At 54.8% G+C, this 21,795-nt stretch overlaps 1 protein-coding gene across 1 annotated transcript in view; it reads right to left on the minus strand.

Annotated features, from left to right (window-relative positions):
• Window positions 1-21,795, minus strand: part of LOC122391645 (translation initiation factor IF-2-like) — a gene marked incomplete at its 5' end in the record, with an annotated part of 72,479 nt that overhangs the window by 22,094 nt on the left and 28,590 nt on the right. The window contains 3 exons of the mRNA XM_043385762.1: window positions 7,085-7,288; window positions 18,159-18,259; window positions 20,564-20,764. Coding sequence (XP_043241697.1) covers window positions 7,085-7,288; window positions 18,159-18,259; window positions 20,564-20,764 — 506 coding nt within the window. The remainder of the gene's footprint in view (window positions 1-7,084; window positions 7,289-18,158; window positions 18,260-20,563; window positions 20,765-21,795) is intronic.

A 21,795-nucleotide genomic window follows, 5' to 3' on the forward strand; every position in this document is an offset into this window, starting at 1 on the left:
CAATATCGGCTTGGGAGAGACGGTCGTGGACGTTTTTTTTTTCGTTGCTTCGTCAAGAGCTTTTGGACGCTTGAAGCGCGCCACCGCGGCAGCTGTGGTCGTGGGAGCGCTCCGTGAGGACCCAGACTGTGGGTTAGCGCCTGCCTGATCTCCTGTTTTCACAGTTCGGTGCCTGGTTGCCAGCGCGACTGCCGACTGCGGCGGGGGAGCGGGACGGGGTCAGACGTCCCTGTGCATATGGAGTGTGGCAGCGGCTGAGGGGCCTGCTGGTTGGTCTTTGAAGCCTTTGGGGGCTGGTGGGTGCGGTGCGGTACCCTTGGGGGCGAACGCGGTCAGTGATTTGGTGACCTCGGGTGACATTTTCAGGGCTGATATCAGGTTTGGCCCGTGACCACCTGCACCCTGGTATCGCTGCGCGCTGCAACGGTGCAGCGGCGCTTAACCCCTGCGCTCCGGCTGAGCGAGCGGAGCCGGGTGGGTGACGTCATCGAAGCACGCCGCACGCAGCCAGATCTAGGCGCCGGGCCAGGGCCCTGTTTACGGCCGCTGCCAGGCTGCCAGCGTGCGCTATCACACGTGCTAATTGGGTTTCCATGACATCCGTACATCCGTATCTCCAACCCTGCCAATATGTCGTCACATGTGTGACTTTAGCTCGCAAATGCGATAGCAGCGTGGTAGCAGCATCGAGTGAAATACCGCTCAAAAACGGGAATGGCCCTCCCTTTGTCCGCGCGGTCCACGGGCCCGCCGGCGCCGCGGCGCGGCGGACCGGGCGCGGCGGACCGGGCGCGGAGACCCAATAAAGTAAACAGCCCGGCCTTATCGGTCACGGTGTCGTATGGCGGCGCCCGGCCGCATGGCTCACAGCTGGGGCATGGGTGACTGTCCGCTGGAGTCCTGGGACGGGCAGTGGGACAGGGCCAAGGAGAAAGGAACATGGTGTTTGAGGGAGAGTCGAGGGGGCAGTGACCCTTCCGGAACGGGGTGATCGTGGTGGTCCCAGATGATGTCTTATTGAGTTTTTACAGACCTAAAGCGCGCGCAGCGGCGCGCCGTCGGTTCGCAGGCACACCACGGATACCCACCGGCTGTCGCTGTTCCGGACCACGCGGGCTCTGACGTGCCCGCGTCTTTGCGTGGCTTGACCGCCTTTGCCGGGCGAGGAGCAGCCGCGTGAGCGGTTGAGGGTCAGTTTGACCGAGTGGTGCGGGTCGCTGGTTGTTGGCAGAATACAATGCGACGCCGCGGACCGATTAGTGGTGTCATCTGGGATTGGACCTTCGGAATTCCGTTTTGTCTAATGTTCATTTCGGGAGATGGTTGAACAAAGGTTACACTGGCTTGGACAGCTTGAACAAACACTTGCTCGGGGGACGAGAAACGCTATTTCTTCTATCCCTGCTTCCTGGTTGATAAGAACGAGCTTAGACAAGCTTCGGCAGGGTGCGCTGAAGGAGCAGAGCGCCGGTGGCGGCCGGGCAAGCGCCGCGGGATGACCGGGGGGGGGGGGGGGGTGGCAGACCGCTACGGGCGCCACTATCGCGGGTCTGACGGGCGGCCGTGGGCGGTGGGAGCTCTTGGGAGTTTCCTGCCCTTGAAGGCGACAGTAGCTGTCCTAGCTCTCGAGCTTATTGCCCTTGGGGGGCGAGCTTGCTGCCCCTTGGGGGCGAAGGTAGCTGTTACAGCCCTTGGGAGTTAATTGTCTTTGGGGCGACGATGGCTGTACAAGCTCTTGAGGAGCTTATTGCCCTTGGGGGCGACTGAGGCTGCACGGGCTCTTGGGAGCTTATTGCCCGTGGGGGCGACGATGGCTGTACAAGCTCTTGGGGAGCTTATTGCCCTTGGGGGCGACTGTGGCTGCACGGGCTCTTGGGAGCTTTGCCCTTGGGGGCGACGATGGTTGTACGAGCTCTTGGGAGCTTATTGCCCTTGGGGGCGACGACGGCCGTACAAGCTCCTGGGAGCTTATTGTCCTTGGGGGCGACTGAGGCTGTACGAGCTCTCGGGAGCTTTGCTCGTGGGGGGCGACTGAGGCTGCACGGGCTCTTGGGAGCTTTGCCCTTGGGGGCGACGATGGTTGTACGAGCTCTTGGGAGCTTCTTCCTCTTGGGGGCGAGCTTGCTGCCCTTGGGGGCGACGGTAGCCGTACGAGCTCTTGGGAGCTTATTGCCCTTGGGGGCAACGATGGCTGTACAAGCTCTTGGGAGCTTATTGCCCTTGGGGGCGACTTGGGAGCTTATTGCTCTTGGGGCGAGCTTGCTGCCCTTGGGGGCGACGGTAGCCGTCCGAGCTCTTGGGAGCTTATTGCCCTTGGGGGCGACCTGGCTGTACAAGCTCTTGGGAGCTTATTGGCCTTGGGGGCGACTGAGGCTGTACAAGCTCTTGGGAGCTTTGCCCTTGAGGCGACGATGGTTGTACAAGCTCTTGGGAGCTTATTGCTCTTGGGGGGGGGGGACGGTAACCGTACAAGCCTTTGGGTGCTTAATGCCCTTGGGGGCGACGAGCTTGCTGCCCTGGGGGGCGACGGTAGCCGTACGAGCTCTTGGGAGCTTATTGCCCTTGGGGGCGACGATGGCTGTACAAGCTCTTGGGAGCTTATTGCCCTTGGGGGCGACTGAGGCTATACAAGCTCTTGGGAGCTTTGCCCTTGGGGGCGACGATGGTTGTATAAGCTCTTGGGAGCTTATTGCCCTTGGGGGCGACGGTAACCGTGCGAGCCTTCGGGTGCTTATTGCCCTTGGGGGCGACGATGGCTGTACGAGCTCTTGGGAGCTTATTTTTCCTTGGAGGCGGGCTTTCTGCCCTTAAGGCGACAGTAGCTGTACGAGCTCTTGGGAGCTTATTGCCCTTGGGGTGACGATGGCTGCACGAGTGCTTGGGTGCTCATCGCCCTTGGGGGCGAGCTTGCTGCCCCTGGGGCGACGGTAGCTCTTGGAAGCTTCTTGCCCTTGGGGGCGACGTTGGCTGTACGGGCTGTTAGGAGCTTTTTGCTCTTAGGGGCGAGCTTGCTGCCCTCGAAGGCGACAGTAGCCGTATGAGCTCTTAGGAGCTCACTGCCCTTGGGGGCGACGATGGATGACTGTATGAGCTCTTGGAAGCTTATTGCCCTTGGGGGCGAGCTTGATGCCTGCCCTCGAAGGCTTCAGCACACGTCCGAGCTCTTGAAGCTTGCCTTTGAGGACGACGACGGCCGTTCGAGCTCTTGGGAGCTTATTGCCCTGGGAGCGAGCTTGCTGCCCTTGGGGGCGACGGTCGCTGTACGAGCTCATGTGAGCTTTGCCCTTGGGGCGACGATGGCTGTACGAGCTCTTGGGAGCTTATTGCCCTTGGGGGAGAGCTTTCTGCCCTTGGGGGCGACGGTAGCTGTAGGTGTTCTTGGTAGCTTAGCGCTTGCTGCCCTTGGGGGTGACGGTAGCCCTATTGCCCTTGGGGGCGACTGAGGCGGTACGAGCTCTTGGGAGCTTATTGCACCTAGTGGCGACGACGGCTGTATGAGCTCTTGGGAGCTTATTGCCCTTGGGGCGAGCTTGCTCCCCTTTGGGGCGACGAAAGCTGTACGAGCTTTTGGGAGCTTATTGCTCTTTGGGCGACCGAAGCTGTACGAGCTCTTGGGAGCTTTCCCTGTGGGACCGACGGCAGCCCTACGAGCTCTTGGAAGCTTATTGCCCTTAGGCGCAGCTACTGGGTGCGGCACTGTCGGGAGCCCCCTGGCGCTCGCCGGACGCCGCCGCGCCTGACCCTCAAGGAGCGACACCCAAGGCCGTACTTGGTAGCCGGGAGCGGCCCGGTTCTCTTCCCAGATCTGTGTGCTTTTCGCCTTGGGCGGGAGTAAGAGGTCCGGTTATCTTACCCGATGTTTGCGTTCGCCCTGTTCTCTCTGTCCGCCGCGTGTCCGCGCCCGCTGCGCCGCGACCGCCCGGCGCGGGGAGGGGCACGCGATATGGGCCGAAGGTCCACCGCGCGGCCAACGCGCGGGTCCCGGTCTAATTACTGGATTGGAGGATGCGCCGCGGGGCGGCGTCCACACAGCTGCGCGCCCCCATCCCTGGTGGGGGAGGGGGAGGGCGCGGTGACAGGGCGGGCGCTTGGCCGGCTCGAGTGGCGGGGCGGCACACACAGGGGCGCTCGCCACCCCCTCCCTCGTCACTCGCAGGGGGGTAGGCGCGAACGGCTCGGCCATCTGCGGGCAGTGTGCGACGGTTCGCACGTGTCGCGGCGTTGCGGGGACCGGCACTGGATCGACGAGGAGGGCGTCACGCGCTGCCTTTTTTCGGCGGGCTGTGTGCCAGCAATTCTTTCGTTTCACAACCGGGCCGCGGGCCGCGGCGGGTGTGAGCTCCGGATGTGTGGACGCGCCAGAGCGACCCGTCCGACTATCTGTATCTGCCGGCGACCTATACGGTCATCTGACCGGTGCGGGCGTTGGGGCTGTGCAAGCTCTGGGGAGCTTGTTGCCCTTGGGGGCAGACCGCGTGGGTGCTACTGTCGGGAGGCTGGGGGAGAATGACGGGGGCTTGCGAGCTCTTGGAAGATCATAGTTGACGGTGCGAGGGCAGGCTGCATGTGCGCTACTGTCCAGAGCTCTTGGGAGCATGACGGGTGGCCGCGCGAGCTCTTGGGAGATCATAGTTGGCGGTGCGAGCCCTTGGGAGCTTATAGCCCTTGGGGGCACACCGTTAGTGACTCTACTGTCGAGAGCTCTGGGGGCATGTCAGGTGGCTGTGCGAGCTTTTGGGTGCTCTTGCCCTGGGACATACCGTTTTGGGCGCTGATGTCGAGAGCTCCTGGGAGCCTGACGAAGGGAGCTGCGCGAGCTATTGGGTACTACTGCCCTTGGTGCAGACCGCCAAGGCCACTGTTGTCGAGAGTTCTTGGGAGCCTGACCGGTGGCCGGGCGAGCTATTTGGAGCTTCTTGCCCTGGGGGCTAGCAGCTACGATAGTTTTCTGTCGCGACCTCCAGGAAGCATGACGGGTTACTGTGCGAGCTCTCGGGAGCTCATTGCCCTTGGGGGCAGACCGCTATGGGTGCTACTGTAGAGAGCTATTGGGAGCCTGAAGGATGGCTGCGCGAGCTCGCGAGAGCTTCTTGCCCTTGGGGGCAGACCGCTATGGGTGCCAATGTCGAGAGCTCGTTGGAGCCGGACGGGTGGCTGCGCAAACTCTTCAGAGCTATTGCTCTTGGGGGCAGATCGCATAGGCGCTACTGTTGGAAGCTTTAGGAGCACAAGCGCCTGCTCGAGCCGGCGGGAGCCTATTGTCATTGGGAGCAGACGGATACGGGTGTTACTGTCGCGAGCTCTTGGGAGCCGACGGATGGCCGTGCGAGCTCTTGGGAGCTTATTGCCCTCGGGGGAAGCCTCTATGGGGTTCGTGTCGAGAGCTCCTGGGAGCTTACAGTTGGCTGTGCGAGCTCTTAGGAGCCTCTTGCCGTTGGGGGCAGACCGCTAAGAGTGTTCACAGCGGGAGCTCTATTGAGCATGACGGGTAACCGGGCGAGCTCTCGGGAGCTTATTGCTCTAAGGTTGCTGACGAGAGCTCTTGGGAGCTTACATTTGGCTATGCGAGCTCCGAGCTCTTGAGAGCATCTTGCCCTGGGGGCAGACCGCTACGTATGTTTCATGCCACGAGCTCTAGGGAGCGCAAGAGAGCATCACGGATGGCTGCGATTTGCGAGAGCTCTTAGGAGCTTAAAGTTGGCTAAACAAGCTCTCGGGAGCTTCCTGCCTTTAAGGACCGGCCGCTTCGGGTGTTTTCCCCTGCGCGAGCTCTAGGGAACATGACGGGTGGCCGTGGCAGCTCTCGGGAGCTCTCCACTTGACTGCGCGAGCTCTTGGGAGCTTAATGCCCTCGGGGCAGACCGCTACGGGCGTTTCCTGGCGCAGCTCAAGGGAGTATGATAGGTGGCCGTGGGGGCTCAATTGGGAACTTGCAGTTGGCTGGTTAAGCTTTTGGGAGTTCCTGGCCCCGGGGGCAGACTGCTACGGGGGTTTTCCTGTCGCGAGCTCAAGGGAGCATGGCGAGTGGTTGTGAGCTCTTGGGAGCTTACAGTGGGCTGGACCAGCTCTCGGGTTCCTGCCCTTGGGGGCAGACCGCTCCGGATGGTTCCGGTCCCGATCTCTAGGGAACACTACGAGTGGCCGTGGAAGCTCTTAGGAGCTTACAATTAGCTACGTGGCCTATTGCGTGGTCGCTCCGTTTGGCGGGGTTTGGCGGGTGGTTCCAGGAGCAGGAACTGCCACCAGTGGGCGATCGGCCTTTACTCAGCCAACAGAGTGTCTAGATCACGGAGGCGTCAGGCATGAGCCCAATGGCAACTTAGCGGCCCCCCGGCTAAGAGGCGTTGGGCGAGGGCAGACAGATGCCGGAGAGAGCGAGGGAGAGGGAGGGAGGGTGGGAGGGAGAGAGATAAGCGGAGCGGGCGGGCTGGGGCGGGAGGCACGAGGGGAGCGCGGGATATAGGACAGTCAGAGACGAGCCAGCGAAGGGGACGGACCATCGGTCATGGTCTCAACATTTTTTTTTTGTTCTTCTTTGTTTTTTTTCCTGTCGTGACCCCACTGTGGCGGGTGGTTCCAGGAGCAGGAACTGCCACCAGTGGGCGATCGGCCTTTACTCAGCCAACAGAGTGTCTAGATCACGGAGGCGTCAGGCATGAGCCCAACCCCGGTACGGGGAGGATCGTTCCACTGCACGGGCGAGATGGGGATCGGGGCACGAAAGGGAGGTGGGGGGGGGGGGAACTAGCCAGTGGACGACGGCGGGAACTGGAGAGAAACAGACTCACTGGCGGTGGGGACTGACGGAAAATTGGCCCCTGGGGGGGGGGGGGGAATGGCGGGGAAACTGCAGATCTCTGGCGGGGTGCTGAAAGCATAGACCCACTGGCGGGGGTAACGAGGGGGAACTAGCCTAGCTGTGCGGACTTAGGAGAGTTCTGCCCTCTTTCGGTGGGGAGTTGGGGGAACCCGATCTTCTGTCGGTGGGGAGGGGGGTACCTGACCTGTCGGTGGGGAGGGGGGGGGGGGGTACCTGACCTGTCGGTGGGGACTGAAGGGGACTGACCTGTAGGTGGGAACTGACCTTCTGTCGGTGGGGACTGCCGCCGCCCGCCGGGGACGCCCGGTTGACCGCCGCCGCCGCTGGCTGAGGGACCTTTTGGGCCGCCTGCTGCCGCTGCTGCTGTTTCTCCGGACTGTGGGCTGGCTGGGGCGCGGCGCGACCCGGCTGCCGATCCGCTGCCGTCCTGGCCTCCCGCTGCTGCTGAGCCGGTACGTGGTTCCGGGCCTGTAAGGTAACAAAACGCTAATGAGGTTCGTAAAAATGAAAGAGCGGTAACGCCACAAGACGATGAGAGGCACTTCCCGCTACTCTGGCGAAAGCTAAGTCAATTAAACCTCTTCGGGAAAGCCTTCAATAGGGTGCACTTTTATACGACACCTTTTCTGTGAAGCATGTAAAATGAGCTTTTATGTTCGGAGCTTACATGTCACCACCCAGAGCAGTAAAAAATCTGCAAATTATGTCAATACCAGGACATAGGTCTCCAACAGTGGAACGGACACCGAGCAGAGAATTAATGCACGATCTCCCGTTCAAATAAAGCGGAGATCCGGGAGTCGCCACAAAACAAACGGAAATATATTAAGGTAAGATAAAAGCATTACATGTTACTCAATAAGAAAAGCTATTACCTGTACTGCAATGTCTAAACCAGGGAAATACCAGCCACCATTCTGACAATCGCTGCCCGCTCTACTTTCTGGTAGCCCTCCCCGGCGGAACTGCATTAGTAGCGCCCCTGACGTTTTTTTTTCTATTGTTCAGAAAACACTGGATAATGGATACCTACATCTAAAACCACCTGTAACATATGCCGCCCGACCTTTACTTAGACTGGACGTTTCGGCACCTACCTTATTTTCTGGTCCGGTCAGTTTAGTGACCTATAATGTCAAATAAAAAATATATCGGCACGATCCTACAAAATGATTTTTTTGCAACATTCGACGACAAAAATGTTTCATAGAGAGACTAGCTTTCGGAAGGTCTCGGGTTTCTGTGTAATTTAAATCTGTGATTCTCTTATATTTGCACAGATTACCTGGCAAAAGGTCAGTCATGTAATGTACTTCATATAGCATCATTTACAGCGTGACTGAGGTCATTTGAGGTCACACCGTCCGTCGTTTCCATCCTCAGGATGTTCAAATCCTTCTCATCCACGCCGCAATCCTCTCTCCGGGCTGGACAGACAACTTTATTCCATGCGGGCTGCTCCCAGTGGAGCGGCACCGCTGCTCCCGAGGGAGCGCACCCCGTAGCCGGGTGCAGTGAGTACTCTGGGGGACGGTCGGTCTGTCCTTTAGGAAGGGCTCAGCCCTGGTGACTCACTAGGGTGCCTGCCTAGACCATTGTCTCCCCCTAATTCCTATCATCCTTCCGGCTCTGCATTGGTCTTGTGAGACCGAAAGGGTTATGCAGAAAACAAAGTGGTATGGTGAGCAAATGCGCATTCATCCTTCTCGTATGCCTATGAGAAGGAGAGTCCACTCCAGTGGGGCTTGTTTTGATTCAAAGAAAACTTCGAGACAGAAAGTGAGAATAGCTTTCTTCTGTTAATCCAGTTTTCCACCTCCATGCAGCCTTCCCACGAAAGCAGACGTGAGCAATGGTTGACAGTTTGCAGATAAATCCACATGTGTCAGGCTAGTTTACTCATCATGATGTGATACACATAAGGCTACCTTTGTAATACATTGATCCAGCGTTACGTGGGACGGTGGCAGCAAAGTCAGCGCTCCAACGCCGCCGTCAGAGTCGCTGTCGTGCCTAAACCCATCAAATGAGCCGAGCCAGCCGCCGTCATATCCCACCAACCAAACAGCGGAGCCGCCGTCATACCAAAACCCACCGATTGAGCCGAGACGCTGTCATATCCCAACGCACCAAATGCAATCGGCCGAGCTGCCACAATCGCTCGCTCGGTGCCGCAGCGTTAGCCCAACTTTGTGGCGTTTAAATTGCGTCATCGATTATCAGCCATCCACGCTGCCGTGGATGGTTGATGATGATTGATGGATGATGGTTGACACTGAGTAGGAGCAGTATGCCCTACCATCCTGTGTCTGACCAGTCTGCCCCCCCCCCCCCCCCCAGTCAGTCACACCAGTCAGTCCGTCCCACCACTGTGTCCCACCAGTCGCTCCAACCAGTCCCTGTCCGATCAGTCTCTGCCCCACCAGTCTCTGCCCGAACCGGCGTCAGTCCCATCCGACTCGGAGCAGTCGAGTCCCGTCCATCGCCGCTTTATCCCGGCACGCCTCGTAACTCAGCCCGCAGTCGGCCTGTCGGCTCTAACCGGCTGCATCGCAGGCGACTGGGACGGCACGCCTGAATGGCTCATTCGGCCGCATTGGCCGGCCGGCTGGCGGTCCGTGGTCTCATGGCCACCGGAGAGGCCCACATTCTGGCTCAAGATGACAGGGCGGCCAGCGCGCCATTTGCGCCACTTGGAAGCGGCTGAAGGGCCGCCTGATTACTGCGGCGCTGCCGGTCGGGACAGCGCAGATACCGCGCAACGAGGCACGTCGGCTCCATGTCCGGCCCAAACTGCTGGAGGTGAAATTGATACCTAATGGAAAAATAACGTCCGGTCGGGACGAGTCGTTTGGTGGTTCCGCAATGAGCGCCCTACCTCCAATGGGTGGGTCACATTTTGCTGTGACAATCAGGGGCCCGTGATTTTTAATGACCTCTCTCCACCGCCGTTGACCTCTGGTGGCCGAAATGAATTTGCATTGAATTTGGATTGTCATATGTTTATACATCTAATATAGGCTGTCTTGACCTAAAACAAACAGAAGTCGAAATTGAGCTTATTTACATGCCTCCTGCAATGGCGCGGGATGTTATTTCACGGGGCCGTGTTACGACGCATGTATCGCTTTATGCCGGGTCCATTTGTCACCGTTTAGCAGTACTGGGCGGCCGGCCTCTCCGCCAGTACGGAGAGCCAGCACGCGCCGCACTGAGGCGGTGCTGCCGACCCAACTCGGCTGAGTGCGGGGGCAGGGACGGGGCGACTAACTGGTGGTGTGCGGAGCTGTAAAACATTATAACGGCGGCCAAAGCAGACAGAGAATATGAGCTGTCTCGCATAAATAACAGTTATAGCCCTAAATGAAAAATGAGACACATGCAGCGCATATAGATGTAACTGTGTTCCAGTTGCGTAACAGCATGATATAATGATTACATGGTTGACGGTAACACCAAAATGATCTTACGTAAGATGTAAAATATCGCATACGCCAAATATGCCTAAATGATGAACATCCTAGAGTACGGTTGAGAAAAGGAAAACTAAGCTTCATGCTAAGTATACCACCAAGCAAGTGAAACTGGATCGTAGTAGTCCCGCCGCGGTCAAATTAATATTCATGTAAAATTACAACAAAAATCCCAGCTTGTGGCGAGGTTGACAAGGCTCACAGGAGCTTAAATGTAATGTAAAGGGGAAGACATTGTTGTATCTGCATGAAAGCATTCTCCTATCCCTCTGATGTACCTCCAGGGCAAACAAGGCACCAAGCCCCCCCCCCCCCCCCCCGTTTCGAACTGAACAATCACGTTCGCACGACGCGAGTAGCTCCGTTCATATCATGCCTCTATGTAGTGGGGTGACCGTTGCGGGACAGGTCGGCCTGTCCCTGAGACGGCCTCAGCCCCGGCGACTCACCAGGGTCGCCATCCAGACCAATGTTTCACCCCAATTTAAACCATCATTTCGGCTCTTTGATAGTCTCTTTACAGAACAAAACAAAACAAACCTGGAAGCATCGGTTTACAACTTACACCGCACTTTACGAACAAGAATCTAGCCAATACCGCAGAGGATTTCTCAATTTGACAAACCATTTTGGAGCTAATAGACTTATCGGGTAATTATCTGACTTGCTAGCAACATGTGTTTGCACAACATTCTAAGTGCCATTGAATTCAATCCGCGATATGACGCAGCCAATTTCAGATTTCTTCAGGCATTTAATTTAAAGAGCAGGTGAACCCCAGACGCCCCACCCGTTCCGGAGCAGTCTGTCGGTACGGACATTTCCCGAGGCCCCACAGCAGCCGCCCACCCTGCGAGTGAGTATCGACTGCCGCGGTGGCCGGCAGAAGGGATACGGGCCGGAGCCACGCTCCGGCGCACACCCGCATTGTAGCCGCTCGGCCGGATTGGCGGCGGAAACGACCAGCGCTCTTGTAGCTGAGCTAATAGCGTCATCCACCAATGTGTTACGGCGGGGCATTGTGGACCGGCGCCCCGCCAGGACCCTCACATGGGAACAAAAAGAGCCGATTTTCCTAAAACAGCTCAGCTCAGTTTATCAACAAAAAATGATGCTAAAAAATGCGCAGTGGCTGTCGAGAGCTCTATCGTATAGATGGTCCTAAAGTACAATTATACGTGACATAACCTCTAAAGCTGATGTGCGGTTGAAAGTCGGTGTAATATTTAGGGCATCACCACTTGGAGCAGCGTTGCAATTAGACAGCGTCTTGTTTGCTGTACTTGACTCGTATACCTACTTGCAAATGAAGTGTTTTAGTCGAAATTCGTTTACGTGTAGTTTATTAATTTTGGGTACCTTACCGGGCATCAATTTGACACCTGCACACAAAATTTCAAGTCACAGGTCACCTCAGGTCAGGAGTTATTGAGGTCAAACTGAGGTCATGTTCGAGTAAAAATGAGCAAAAAACATGACATCTTGAAACGCTCACCAATTCTACAGTTAACAAGCAATTTTAAAGTTCTTTATGTGGTTGTGTAGAGAAAAGACGGCGCTACAAAACTGCTATCTCGGATTTTCGAAATTTTGGGATTTTGACCCCAAAAAATAAAAAAAAATGATTTTTTTAGAAAAACTCAAAAAATTCCAAAAAAAAAATCGAATTTCGAAAAAACCGGAATATATGTGATAGTCCCTGCGCTTTTCGATATACATACCAAATTTTAGATCGATACCTCTTTTTTTGGCCAAGTTATAGCGAAAAAACTGTTAAAAATTGATGACGTCAAATTTTTGAACTCAATTTTTAGCCATTCTAGACCTCGTAGCGCAAAACGGAGACCACCATTGAACTCCCCGTGACGAGCTGCATCGAATCGATAACCATTTTATGCAAAAATGTCAACTTTGAAATTTGACCTAATTTGACCTGACCTTGACCTGACCTTGACCTGACCTTGACCAAAACGTGACCTAAGCTGGCCCTAAAGTCTGTCTGACCCACATAATCGCATTTGTCATGTAAAATGGACCATAAAACATGTATCACACGACACTTTCATATTGTGACCCCCCCCCCCCCCAGCTTGACCTGACCTCTGTGACCTGACCTGGTATCAGTGACCTCAAATAGCAAAATATGTGTTTGAAGAACATTTTCCCATCGATGATTTTCAATGAAATGCATTTTACTCGATTTTACAACGCATTTCTTGAAATGCCTGTAAACGGTGAAAATTCGACCTTTGACCTGACCTGTGACGTCATCGGTTCGACCGAGGTCAATGAAATTGGGTCACAAGGTAGTTCCCCGTTGGGGCTATCCAACACCGTTTACCGCTTGTCGCTATGTTGCGTAGTTCTCGAGATCTGAGGGGGGGGCAAAATGCCCCCCCCCATCAGACCTGTGGGTCTCAGGTTAAATAGGTGCGTGTTCGGAAGAAAGGAAATTACCCACAATGAAAGAACGAAATAAACAGTGAAACGATGGTTAGATATGGGTTGAAACTGGGAGAAAAACGTGAGAAATAAAACTAGGAACTCGTCGAAATACTCAGCCTCTCTGACACTCTGCGTACGGACACTAAATTTATATTTGAACTGAGAGCACGTGCCAAAAGCCATAGAGATCAAAACGAACAGGAAGTAAATGGGGGCGGAACTACACTGCCAAAAGTTAAAACACTTTTTTACATAATCAAAAACGAATCGAGTATATGGAAACGGCGAAAAGTCAATCTAGAAATTACAACAAATTAAAGCAAGGACAAATATGAAATACGGTTGAAATCTATAAAACAGAAGTGACGATAATAACGAATTTACAATAATATAAAAGAGGAAAACAAACGTTCTTGATAAAATTGTAAACATGGCGCGCGGCGGCGATCGGCGGCGCAAAGGCAGGCTGGCCGGAGGGCACGCCACAGCTAAATTACTGGCGCTAGCGCGCCACACTGCTCCCCCTCTTAGTCGCGGAGCCATCACATCACATCACAATTCACAAAAGCGGGCCTGCGCGGTGGTCACCAGTGACCCGGCGGCCGGGACCGGCGAGGCGACGAGCGGATCGACGTCCGGTGCGCGGCGGTCGCCAGCGACCCGGCGGCCGGGCGCAGCACGGCGGCGAGCGACTCGACGGCGAGCGGCTCGGCGTCCGGTGGTGGCGCGGTGACCAGCAGCTCGTCGGTCCGGGTCGGTGCGGGCAGCACCGAGTCCACGTTGTGTCGTTTGCTGGTACAGGCGGCAGTCATCTTGGGCTGGCACGTTGGAGGCGAGCTGCCGGTGTCTATGTGGTGGCTGGCAGGTATCAGGCAGGCGTCCGAGGTCTCTCCAGGCTGGAACTGCTCCAAGATGGAGGGGTCGCTGGCACAGGAGAGTCTGGACTGGAGGTGGCTGGTCAGGACTGGTTGACCAGGAACGCACCTGGATTGTTTGGGAAGTAGGAAGCAGAGTCAACCACAAGACGACAGAAAATGAGCCAGAAGGGGTACAGAGACCTCAGCATACACTGGAAGGAACAACAGCGGGCCAGGATAGGAAAATAATGGAAAGGTCAACATGAGGAAACAAACGTCAGTCGTCAGGAGTCAGGATGTCTCCTGCACTCGAAGAATGAGGCGGTCTTCAGGTCGTTCATCTGTGGTTCAGATGGCGTGCAGGTCGGTGACGTCCACAGTGACGGCGTTGACTGGTGTCCCAGCAGCTGAGGCAGTCAACTGGTAGTCAACCGGCGGAGCTCCTGCCAGGTGCGGCTTGACAGAGGCCCCAGGAGAGGCGGCTGCGTCCTGCGCGGCAGGGTCGTCATCCTGTGCAGCAGGGTCGTATCGACTTATTGCTGGTCGCCTCTCTCGTCCTGCTGCTGGTGCTGGTTGACGGCGGGGGGCTGCTCAGCGGAAGTGCGAGACAGCTGGTTTGTCAGGCTGCACGCGGGTGCGAAAACAGCACCAACAGCAGAAGGCAGGGCCAGGGACTCAGCCACAAGCACATCATCCGTCAGAGTGAGGCATGACGAGTAGGTAGGCAAGGTCAAGGTTAGCAACAAAAAGCACAAAAAATGGCAACAAAAGCACAGGATATATCAACAGGTTAAACTCATCACTTCAATCACGTCGGGGTCACCAGAATGTGGGTCTCAGGTTAAATAGGTGCGTGTTCGGAAGAAAGGAAATTACCCACAATGAAAGAACGAAATAAACAGTGAAACGATGGTTAGATATGGGTTGAAACTGGGAGAAAAACGTGAGAAATAAAACTAGGAACTCGTCGAAATACTCAGCCTCTCTGACACTCTGCGTACGGACACTAAATTTATATTTGAACTGAGAGCACGTGCCAAAAGCCATAGAGATCAAAACGAACAGGAAGTAAATGGGGGCGGAACTACACTGCCAAAAGTTAAAACACTTTTTTACATAATCAAAAACGAATCGAGTATATGGAAACGGCGAAAAGTCAATCTAGAAATTACAACAAATTAAAGCAAGGACAAATATGAAATACGGTTGAAATCTATAAAACAGAAGTGACGATAATAACGAATTTACAATAATATAAAAGAGGAAAACAAACGTTCTTGATAAAATTGTAAACATGGCGCGCGGCGGCGATCGGCGGCGCAAAGGCAGGCTGGCCGGAGGGCACGCCACAGCTAAATTACTGGCGCTAGCGCGCCACAGACCGCGTTGCTCGGCAGACCCCATCTGGGCGCGGGTTAAAATTGATCACAGAATAGTACAGCAGTTCTAAAAACCAAGCCGGGCAAATCAGTCGACTGCGGCGGTGCTATTATTGTTCACGGATGTCATATTGAACTCAAATACTAGCGAACTATCACTTTCAGCTACATCAGATTCAGAATGCATCCGTGTAGAGAAAATAAAGTAACGATAACGCGCACCAACGCCCGGAATATTCCGAGTTAGTTTTTCTCCCTCGCCTTTCCGGCAGCACAGAATTATTATAAGTTATACCTGACGCTCCCATCACAGCGCCTCGCTGAAAGAGCTTATGATAAAAGCGAGTGTTTGCCTTTTCGAGCGAATTTGGCTCGCCCCGCCGAGTGCACCACCCACATTTGGCGCAATACCTTGATAAGCTCGATAATGAGGTCAGGTTGCTAGGGCAGGGTCAATTTCATATGAAAGCATCTGCATCACTTGACTCGAGCGAGAAAAACGATCACAAAAGTGGATACCAATTAGAAGCACATGCGGCATGACAAAAACGAATAGCGAATGTGTAGCAGGTGGCAGGTAATTATATACTGAAGCCAACTTAATTAAGCATTAATAGAGTCTAAAATAGATCCATTATGATTACATAGACCAATACAAGTCGCAGCAGGGCAACGGGTGGGGAGGAATAAGGAAGTTAACGGAAATAACGACCTTAGACGTCTATTTACCTCTACATAGGTGTGTAGAGGGCTATGTAACAACGTCTGTATAAGTATATGTGCGTATGACTGATAGCTTTGCCATCAGTTTGGAAGCACACAAAAACACATTTCCTTAAAAATTCTGCTCTAGTGCTTATACAATGTACATACTTCTATTACTATGCCCAACTCGAGCTCCCTCAGAACAGAAGGGAGCTCTCACTCAGCTCCTACAAACATGTGCAGTATGCACCGTGTTTACAACACGGTAAAACACCGTTAGTTGATTTTTTTCTTATTTATGTCCACAGGACAGCATGTAAAATATTAGCTACACAATGGTGCTTCACGTTTATCCTCCAAAAGAAGTGTTGTGATGATGTACGGGATACGAGGCACAAGGTATGAGGTTCAAGAGCCGTTGAATGAAGTGAAGTGTCAATTAAAAATGCCAAAACATAATAAAAAGTCCATTATATCACAAGGTCATCCCCTGTAGTATAAGCCAGGCCACACTAAAAATATGACAGGCAGGGTCTGCAACTTCGCACACCTCTGTAAATATAATAAACGCACTCTGGGAAACAAATGCGTAGCTAATACTTTCGACCAGACAGCCAACTCGTGGAAATGACCCTTTCCTTTTCCTTTCCTTTCTTTCTTCCCCCTTCCTTCCCCGAGGTCAATGGTAGCACAGCGGACCGTGTCAGGGGCCAAATCAACCCGGCCGACCTACCGAGGTATGCCATCTCAGGACCTGAACCGCAGACACCTCCCCCAATATGACAGTGCGGCGGAGACGCCTGCCGTGCCGCGGACCGTCTGCGCGCCCAGCCGGTGGCCGGCACTGTCACCGTTTCTCGGCCGGGCCCATCCAATACCGGCGGTGACCGCGCCCACCACCGACCCTGCCGGCTTCTACGGCCAACCGGCCGCGCGCCGGGCGCTCCTAGCGAGGTTTGTGAGCGGTCCGGCGCTCCCAGCGTGGCTGTTGACCAGCGCGGTCCTTACCGTGGTCGGTAAGCTACATATGTTACGGGCCAAGTGCGAAGGCTAGTCCGTTTGCGAACGGACTAGTCCATTCGCGAATGGACTAGGCCGTTTGCGAATGGCGGTCCGTTCGCAAACGGACTAGTCCGTTTGCGAATGGCCGGCCATTCGCGAATGGCCTAGGCCGTTTGCGAACGGACGGGTTTGTGGCGTTGCACTTAGCCGCCGGAAGCATGGATACTCAATATACCCTGGCATGGATCCTCGGAATGGGGTACGATTCCGAATGAATGGGGGACCGCTGGTCGATGCAGGGGCGTCGCCGACGGGGGGGGGGGGGGTCGGAGGGGTCCGGAACCCCCCCCCCCACACACACACACATTCTTGAAAATATGCCGGTCCGACGCCCCCCCCCCCCCTCCCCCACACACACACACTTTTGGCCACGAAAATCGATCAAGAATAAAATAAAATATTTTAAAAACGATTTTGGTGCATTCTCATAATAAAATTGTCTAAATCCGAGGAGTTTTCAGTATTTGGTGGGGATTACTTTGACTGACCGTCCGACCAGAGCCCCTAGTCGAAAATCGCTGCGTCTATATGTTTAGTTTGTTCTCCGGAGCAGATCTGCGAGCTGGCGCAACTCTGGGTTAAGGTCTCCACACACCTGGTCCATTCGGGATGCGACTTTCCGCTGAACCCTGCACAACGCGGAAATTATAGCAACGTGTTGCCGCTGGCCAGGCTTCGGCCACCGATCTGGATCTGGGGAGGTCAAATATCCCCGTGACATTCGAACAGCGGAGAGTCGCGTGGTGTGCGGAGACCATTAGTACCGTGCTCCGGGCTCCCCGCTGATGACCCGACCTGACCTTGGTCGAGTTTGTGGCGCTCGATTCATTCTGCTCTGGTGTGGTGTACCGGGACGGTGCGGCTTGTGTGTGGTGAGTGCGGTGCGGTGAGTGTTCGAAAAACTGTTGTGTTGCATTGCATTTAACAATACGCGCACTGCAGGGGGGGGGGGGTGCTTTCAACCCTTCTGTGGTTTTTCACAGATTACGAGAAAACGGCGGGTTCGGTATTTCGCACTTGGCCTGACTTCGCACTTGGACTGGGAGCATAAACGCCCGTCCATTCGCAAACGGCCTAGGCCAACTGCAATAACGCACATGGACTAGTCCATTCGCAAACGGCCTAGTCCAAGTGCGTTATCGCACTTGGACTAGGCCATTCGCGAATGGACTAGCCTTCGCACTTGGTCCGCAACACATACATACTGCTCTTAGCGTGCTCAGTGAACTAGGCGTTCTGATTTATCATTGTCACTGAGCAATACGGCGTTCTTACCGTGGTCGGTGAGCGGTGCGGTTCTTACCATGGTCGGTGACCGGTGCGTCTCTTACCGTGGTCGGTGAGCGGCGCGTTTCTTACCATGTTCGGTTAGCAGTGCGTTTCTTACCGTGGTCTGTGAGAGCGGTGCGTCTCTTACCGTGGTGGGTGAGCGGTGTGTCTCGGCAAACGGCGAGCCCGGGGAATGGGAGAACTGCGCCAGCCCTCCGGACGCTGACGCGGCGCCGTTGGTCGCCCGGCCTGTGGACAGAGCAGGCAGAGTGGAGTCAGGTCACACGGGGACCGAGAGGGGTCGGGTCACACAGGGATCGTAAGGGGTCGGGTCACACAGGGACCGTAAGGGGTCAGGGTTCACACGGGGACCGAGAGGGGTCGGGTCACACAGCGACGGATCATACGGACCGCACCACATGAAGGTAGCTCATAGGTACGGCCCTCCAGCAAAAGAGTGGTTGGTTAGCCTATGTGCTTTTGGTGTAATAACTTTGAATGACAGAGACAATCCTGTAAAATGACTCAATAGGAATGAGAAGAGGGTTCGTGCACACACTTCGGCAGTGGTTTTCAACAGCCATTGGACGTATTCATCAATGCAGATCGCTTCTTGTGATGTTGGCAACCAACTACTTAATACCTGGAGGGCCGTACAAGGTCGAGCCATAAATAAACCCAGCCGGCCGAAGGTTGTTGCCGGGGAGGCGGAGCGCCCGCACCCGCACGCATTACACGGTACTGCCGCCGAAGTGGTGGCCGACTATCTCAGTCAGGCGGGCCAGGCCAGTCGGTCTCCACCGGCCAGTGTCGCCAGTACCATTCCTCACTGTCCGAACAGTCAGCGACAGGCGCGGCCGGGCCGACAGCCAGTTAAAGTAATTGACAGTCGGGCCAGCCTCGCAGTCGTACGTCACTGGGGCGGTGACGATGGCGGCTGGGTGCCGTACACAGTGGGACAGCCGATTGGTACAGCGCAAACTTGTTCCGACGCCAGTCTCTATTGTTATCCGGTCAGCCATGAACCAAGCCAGTGTGAGGTTAATTCGATGCGAGGCTGCATGGTAATTTATACGGTACAGGCTTACAGTATTAGCTGGCTTTACAGTGATATTTACTGCACTATGCTGAGCGAAATGGATTTGAAACATCTGGCAAAATAGTATTCCCATTTAAAGAAGGGCAATAAATTTTGAAAGAGAACGAAAAATGCCTTGCCATTGGGAAACGTGTAAACAATAGTTATGGCAGCACATTGAATTTGAGCATTGAACTGGACCGAAATACCAAAACAATATGTGTGTAAGAGCTTTCCAAGGGTACGTACATAATGAACCTGCTTCGAAGTGCTAGGATATGAGGCAATGCCATCGTCACTTGAATGGCGAATATTGCAGCAGTTAAGCTCCACAGCATTAAATAATAGTCGGATTTCCCTAGCATTTACTAAGGCCGCAGGAAATAGCAAAGTCGAAAGCCACAAACAAGAAATGCTGATTGAAATTCTGCTGGGTATGAGAGACACCGTTCCCTTCTCTCCGTGAGATGCGAAGATCACCCGGCGCATCCGTAAAAGTTTCTGTAAGTCTGGCTCACTCGGTGCGCGGCCAGAGGAGAGAGACTCGGGATGTGAACCCGTGGCTGTTTCGCCATGATAACGCAGCGGCCTACAGTAGCCGAAATACCGGATATTCTAGTCTGAGCTGGGAGAAGAGCGGAGTGCCGGAGCAGCTCTCATGCTGGCCACTCTCCGTGTGACCTTTCACCTTGCTCAAGGGATCATCAAAGGGACGCGTTTTGAGGATGTGGACTCGGTCAAAAATATCTCACCGATGTTGCTACAGAGCGTACCTGCTAGGATATCAGGCGGATGAGAAAACGAGCACCCAGCCGCCGCAGCTCCCACCATTCGACTGTCAAAGCCGGCAATTTACTGATACAACTGCGTCATGCGTGGGCTGGGCAGGCAATATTTGATGCATACAAACAAGCTAGAAACGCGTGGAAATTGGAATAAAAACAATTCTGCACGTATGAGACAGGCAATGAGCCCAAACGCACAGTTGCTGGTGTGCTTGCAGCAATCCGCTGTCTGGACTGTGTAATCATAAACAAGGCCAACAGCAATAAATACGGCACACATAGCTATTGCCCGACTTAATTAGCTACAGCGGTAATTGTAGTTTAACGTAGGTATTTGCTGACCGTTAAAATAACCTCGGACAGACAGCAATGGATGAGAGATGTGGCCATCAACACGGTATTTGCTATATGTGGCATCGGATGATTTGTGCGGGGGATAGACTTCATGACTTCATACTTCAACGCACAACTTTACCACGCTCAGTTTGGAAAAAAACTGCTTTCGTGTTAAGCAACGACAGGTGACTAATCGCAAGACACAGTGGAAAAGACTCTCATATGACTTCTTATGCGGAGAGTTGACTACTAAGCAGCACTTGTAAGTACATATAAGTGATGAGTCGAGCTCCCCTCCCCTCCCCGTTAACGGACTGATCAGCCTCTGTCAGTGACCCGTCCATTTGTCCTCACCCGCTCCGGCGGCAGCAGCGGCCACCGTCTGTCCCGTCTCCCCGAACTTGAGTCGCAGGCCGTGGCTGATGTTCATCAGGCTGAAGGGCGGCATCTTGTAGCCGCGGCCGGCCGAGCAGCGCAGTGCCAGACCTCCCTCGAACGGCTCGTCGTACAGCACCTCGTACAGCACGTCCGCCGGCTCGGCCGCCTCGCGGATACCTGCAGGAAGGACGGGGAGGGGGTGTCACTTATACAGCACCTCGTACAGCACGTCCGCCGGCTCAGTAGCCTCGCGGATACCTGACGTCAAAGAGGGGAGGGTGTCACAGATACAGCACCTCGTACAGCACGTCCGCCGGCTCGGCCGCCTCGCGGATACCTGCCGTAAGGACCGGGAGGGGGTGTCATAGTCACAAAAACTGCAGACTACGGAGAACAAACTGCTACAGCACGTCCGCCGGCTCGGCCGCCTCACGGATACCTGCCATCAGAGTAAGGATGTCATAGACACAGCACCCAGCGTCTTCCGGATCAGCAGTCTCGCGGAAACCTGTCGTCGGAGAGAGGAAACTGTCACAGACTCAGCACTCAGCAATCGACACAGTGAGTCTGAGCGCACCGCGCCCCCACGGCGTGCTTCCACCGCTGCCATCCTACATAAGCCGAGTGCCGGAGGCCGCATATGAGCCCACTACGAGCAGCTCAGAGGGCCCGCCGTCCCCCTGGGACCCTCGAGAATGGCCGGCTCCCAGTGCAGTGGGACAGGCGCCGTACCAACATCGATCCAGAGGTGAGTATCGCCCCGGGACGGAGAACGCCGCACACACTTGTAACGCAAACACAAACACGCAAACACACACAGTTAACCCTCGCACGACCAGGCCATTTCTCATAACACGAACGACCAGGGGGGGGTTGTTACGACCCCCCCCCCTGGCGTTTCGAAACGGAAGGTCGTAGAGCTTAGCGGAAAAAACCAACGGATTGCTCTCAACGAGATCTCGCAATTGGTGGTATATTTTTTGGTCCTAGGTCAACATTTGACCTACTTTTGACCGGTCAAAGGTCAAATTTTCGGAAAAATAGACTTTTTCAACTTTCGGCGGCGATTGCGGCAAAACGGTGGGAGATATCGACTTGAAACCTTCACTATCGTGTTCCTTGATCAGTTCTCTATCGTTTGGTATGTATTTCGTTTCCCTAGCTCTAAAAATGGCGCGTTGGGAGCGCCGGAAGTCGGCAAGGTCACA

The sequence above is a fragment of the Amphibalanus amphitrite genome, unplaced genomic scaffold (genome assembly GCF_019059575.1).
Source record: "Amphibalanus amphitrite isolate SeventyFive unplaced genomic scaffold, NRLGWU_Aamphi_draft 000447F_arrow, whole genome shotgun sequence".
Lineage (NCBI taxonomy): Eukaryota > Metazoa > Arthropoda > Thecostraca > Balanomorpha > Balanidae > Amphibalanus > Amphibalanus amphitrite.